The sequence below is a fragment of the Neopelma chrysocephalum genome, unplaced genomic scaffold (genome assembly GCF_003984885.1).
Source record: "Neopelma chrysocephalum unplaced genomic scaffold, ASM398488v2 Primary Assembly neopelma1_63, whole genome shotgun sequence".
Taxonomy (NCBI): domain Eukaryota; kingdom Metazoa; phylum Chordata; class Aves; order Passeriformes; family Pipridae; genus Neopelma; species Neopelma chrysocephalum.
The window spans coordinates 1,005,611-1,010,809 of NW_020897720.1; the positions used below are offsets into that span (position 1 = coordinate 1,005,611).

The following is a 5,199-nucleotide window of genomic DNA, read 5'->3' on the forward strand; positions in this document are numbered from 1 at the left end:
TAAAAAAATCAAATGATGAATAAGAACACAGAAAAGATTGCAGTCATATTGGCTAATGAACACGTAAAAATTTGGTCTGGTTTCTGAAATTTTAAGTGATTCTGTGACTTTCTGTGGCTGTTAAAGTGCTCTTCCTCACACAAATTGCTCAATCAAACTATTAAGGAGACTTTAAAGATGTAAGTAGTACGGTACACACACACACAGGTACACACTCTTCTATACAAATGCTTTATTAAAAATGTTTCTGGGGTGGCCTGTAACAAAACTATACCCTTGTAGCATTAAAAAAATCAAGGTAAAATGGTATCTATTACAATGTATTAATGTTTTCTATCACTCAAAAAGTCTGGTCAGTGGCCAGATGTGAACAGTTAAATTTGATGTCCATGTATGCTGCAGTTTATCCAGTTACAGATATTACTCTACATAAATGTGGAATTTCAGTCAAGTCTTGGTTTAGAAAAACTTCATATATATTTTAAAAATTTTTTATGGCTACAGTATTGTGTAGGAAAAATAAGCATTATTTCTAATATTTACACGAGCACAAACAGTACAGACTTTTACAAAATGACAAAAAAATACAGTACAGAGACTTTTTACAATATCTGCAATTCATACTTGGAAAGATCCAGCCTTTGGAATTGAAACCCAGAGACAGTTAAACTCTTACCTCCTTTTTCTTCTTCTCTCCCCCTCAGTTCGTTACTCAGTAGAAATGATTAATGTAAAATATTGAGATAGAGCAAATGTGGTTTCTTCTTGGAAAACACATGTATTAAATATATATATGGAGAGAGAGAGATGTAGTCAGGACAGATCCTGTTTCCCTTATGTGAATAGATTTGCATGTGTAAGGAAAAAATTGACCCTGTAATTAGAATTGAAAGCACTAAGATCTGCACCAGCAGAAGACAATTCCACTGCATTTTGTCATGTTTCCCTCCAGCTTCAATATTCCTGTTGTGTCCATGGTGATGTTACTTTCCTTCACAACCACATCTCCCCTGGGGCTGGAAGGGGGTCAGACTTTAGGCAGTGTCTGCACTGGTGTGAGAGACGCCCAAAGACAGCCCTCACCATTCAAGTGGTGTTTGTTACTCACTAGACAGCAGTTTTTATTCTGGATCCTTCACAGCTCTGACCAAGTAAGAGCTTGCTAAGCATGTCTAGTACAGGCAGCCTATACTGGCAACAGAGGATATTCAAAGATCCAACTACATTTCTCTGAGCACTTTAAAAAGCAGAGCAGTGTCAGTGCCATGCCAGAAAGAGCTTCCTGCCTAAGGCAAACAGGAACTTCTCAAGGACATCTGTAGAGGACCCTGGTTGGCAGCAGCACAATCAGTGTCTGAGGAGAACTTTTCACTGTTCTTGCTGTTATGATCCCTGATTTCTCACGTGGAGCTGCCAAATGTGGAGTGTTTGTGATTTCAGTGAGTACCACAAGCTTGTGGCTGTCAGAAGGAAGGGTGCAGAGGGTCCTAGAGACAACAGGCTAATGCTAATCACCTGCCCACGGGTCACTTCCTCTCATAAATAACTACACTTTAGCATCTTAGAATTCTTAATTTAAACCTCTGTCCCTTCCCTGGAATACAGTGTGTTGTTTGTGCTGAGACTGCTGTAAAAATGGGTGTTAAACTGGTTGAGCACAGAGTTGCTGTGGCCAAGGTGAGGGGAAGGCATGGAATTGGACCACTCTCCCACCCCGTGGCTGGGGATACTGGAGAGGGGGGAGTAGGAATTAAAGCCTCCCATGTTCTGTCCCATCTTGTCAATGGGTTCAGAGCTGAGTCCCAGGGTCCCCGAGCGGCCCCCCGAGCTGGAGCTGCTCACAAAGGCCGTCATGCTGGAGAGGAAGTTACCCAGACACGGGCTACTGGACGAGGGAGGGGGAGACTCCTTCTCAGGGGAGTTGTCAGTCCCAGGGGGTGAATTTTCCAAGATATCCTGGTGCTCTGCAGCTTTGGGGCTGCCAGTCAGGGTGCTGTCCTCTGATTTCTCAGCTCCAAGCGTGGCAGCACTTGCCTCAATGTCAGATTTCCTCTTCCTCTTCCTGCGAAAGTTCCCGTTGTCAAACATCTTTTCACAGTTTGGGTCCAGAGTCCAGTAGTTCCCTTTTCCTGTCAAAGAGAATGAAAGTACATTTTTAGTATAAAAATATGCACACAAACAGAAAACAGCAGTCATCTAGGGCTTTACAGTGTTTCTCTCACAGAAACTGAACAATTGCATGAGCAAAAGATATATTTTTTAGTCATTAAAAACCAGAAGTCTGTTGAATTCTGAAAAAAAAAATAAAATAAAGTTTTGGGCTGTATTCTTTAGCCCTGACTCTTTACACATGTAAAACTACAAGTGGAGCCACTAGGAGGACTTTTTGTTTTGTTTTCTTGGTGAGGGAAGGATGTTTTCAGTATACAGTTGGTCTTCTGAATTTATGGCAGAGAATAATCAAATCCCATACTGGGCTGTTCCTTCAGATTCAGTGGGGGAGGATAGATTTCTAATAACATAAAACCAGATTTTTGGCCCTCTGTTGCAGCATCACTGAGTGTGTTTTAAATGCTCCCAATGGTTCTTAGCAGCTATTGACAGAAAACAATAAATAATGGAATATCTGACAGCATATCAGCCAAGGGGTTGGAAATGGCAGAGGTGTGATTCCAAGGAAAGCACTATTTGCAACAAACGAAATGAAAGCAGCCTGCTCTCCTCTGGAAAATCAATATTGACTCCCTAAAGCTATTGGATTTCTTTGACAAATCTGAATTTGCCTTATCCCCTTTCCATCAAATCCCGGTTAAGTTTGACTGAAGTCATGCATTACACCAAACGGGTCCTGAATGTGCCTTGCCCAGTTGGAATGCTCCATTGAGCATCTGGGAAGACCCAGAGCAGGACAGAATTCCCTTCCCCTCAGAGATTTCACAGCAACACTAATTCACCCCTGAATTACACACAGCTGCCTTCTAGCTCAGAACTCTGCAAACAGAAGTGCTACTCTGTGTTTGTCCTCAATCCAGGCTGCTATTAAGTGCTTCCTTACACTCTTAAGGGTGGCTCATCACACTCTCTTTACAATTGGGCATTTTTAGATCGATCAAGTTTAATTAGAGGGGAGAGAGAAGAGGGGAGAGAGCTGTACCTGGATCATCTTCATCTCGAGGCACCTTCTTGAAGCAGTCATTGAGGGACAGGTTGTGCCGGATGGAGTTCTGCCAGCCAGCTTTGCTCTTGTTGTAGAAGGGGAAGTTGTCAGCCACGTACTGGTAGATCTGGCTCAGAGTCAGCCTCTTGTCAGGAGCCCCGTGGATTGCCATGGCAATGAGGGCAGAGTAGGAGTAGGGTGGTCTGACCAACTTCATGAGCTCCTCTTGGGACGGCAGAGGCAGCCAGCCAAGGTCAGTGCCCCCCAGGCCGTGCATGTTGGGCAGGAGCTGCCTCTGCATGCCATAGGACTGAGGAATGAAGGGACTGCCGTTGGATCCCGGCAGGTAGGGCGGGGGGGTCATGGAGGGGCCGTTCAGCCACAGGTAGGGGTTGGGAGTGGTGCCGTAATCCGTCGTCTCGAAGGTGCTCGGCCGCTGCGGGCTGGGGACGTTCTGTGGATGGAAGAAGTTCTCATAGTAGATGTTCATCTCTGGAGGCTCCTGACCAATATTTGGGAACTGTGGGCTGCAGCGTGGTGGGGAGTGGGTCTGTGGGTCGAAGAAGCTCATGCTCCAGCCCGGGCGGGAGGTTGTGACACACCTGTGCTAGTGCTCTTTCCCGGACAGGTGCATCACCTGTACCCTGCCCTAGCTACTTATGCACCTGTAAATGTTTCAGCCCGGAGCTGCAGGCTCCACCCCACAGCCCTGAGTGGCTGCAGATGAGGACGATATCCTTTTTGGAATGCTGGCAGTCCCGGGCAGTCATCGATGTCACATCAACCAAATGGGAAAGTTACAACTGGTTATCTTCTCACATGAATGAAGGAATTTTCCACTAATGTCATACACATAAAGAAAGCCTAAGGTGCCTTGAAGTTAAAACTCATCAGAGATCCTCCTCTTCCTACCTTTCACAGTGAAGCTTTAACATTTAGTATTTTTTTTTAATTAAAAAAAGGCATTTTGTGCTGCTGTTAGTAACAGCTCAGAATGCAAAAGCCATTGTCACTAGTCAATGAAACAGGAGGGATATATATGCTTTAAAAAAAAGAGAAAAGAAAAGAGAAAAGAAAAGAAAAAAGAAAAGGTCAGATCTTTTCCTTTTGTAACTTTAATTGCAGACTTGCTTGTACTTCCCCCTAGGCAATCACAGTACTACAGGCAAACTCTGTAGCTGGTTACTCACGTGAGTAATCTTACTGATAGAAAGGGAATTAACTCCCTAAAGTAAGGATTAATCTTCTGAGAAAAAAGAAATTCAGCTTAATCATCAAACCTTTCTTTAAAGCTTAAATTGGTGAACTGAGATGGGAAATCATTATGTGCTGCTTCCTCTTTGCTGCAGGATTGGTGCAGAGAGCTCATAAAACTTCTTAGCACAATTTCCAAACAGGAAAGCTGTGGCAGTGTTTGGCTCCTCTCAGCTAAGTTCCAATAACTTCATTTGTAGCCATACAGACAAAAGTTGATTCTTTAAAATCAGGTAAGAAGGAAAAAAATTCTGTCCCCTTTTTTGACTTGGAGAAGTACTTAGTGCCTCACATGGCACCTTGTGTGTTGGAAGGAGGAAAAGGCAGAGCTGCAATGTCACCACCCCCTGTCTCAGGGGGACAGCTCTTCACTGCATGGAGTTAAACCCATTTGCAGTGATATTTGCACATTTTTTCTGTGATTAAGGCACATCCATACATTTAGAACTTGACTCAACCATAGCACCATACCATTACAGGAGGTCCTGGTGTGACAGGGCCTTTCAAGTAGCTCTTGTCCTATAATTTCTGCAGAAAATGAGTTTTGACCCGTGGGTCTGAATTCCTGGCTGCACCAAAGATGTTCTTCCTTTGTTCACACATTTATGTTACTCTTCTGTGCTGCAGCAGCACCACCAAGTTCCCTCTTCCTAAACAGTAATGATTCAGCAATGTCAGGTCCATATTGTTGTCGCTTCAAAAGGTATGAAAAAAATTCCACTGGAAATACTACTGAAATATTGAGTACAGTGACAACACTGGCCAATTTGCCAGCTCGGAAATGCAGC

General features: G+C 43.8%; 1 protein-coding gene across 1 annotated transcript; it reads right to left on the bottom strand.

Moving 5' to 3' along the window:
- Positions 1–222: 222 nt before the first annotated feature.
- On the bottom strand, positions 223–3,861 carry FOXI1 (forkhead box I1). The gene is made up of 2 exons (XM_027682971.1): positions 3,155–3,861; positions 223–2,129 (listed from the first exon to the last, which is right to left on the bottom strand). The coding sequence occupies exons 1-2, from the start codon at positions 3,726–3,728 to the stop codon at positions 1,576–1,578; spliced, it is 1,128 nt and encodes a 375-aa protein (XP_027538772.1). The 5' UTR covers positions 3,729–3,861; the 3' UTR covers positions 223–1,575.
- Positions 3,862–5,199: the final 1,338 nt, after the last annotated feature.

Coding starts and splice junctions, on each gene's coding strand:
- FOXI1 (XM_027682971.1), bottom strand. CDS start 3,728: ATGAGCTTCTTCGACCCACAGACCCACTCCCCACCACGCTGCAGCCCA. Junction 2,130..3,154: donor TCGAGATGAAGATGATCCAG/GTACAGCTCTCT, acceptor TCTCTTTGACAG/GAAAAGGGAACTACTGGACT.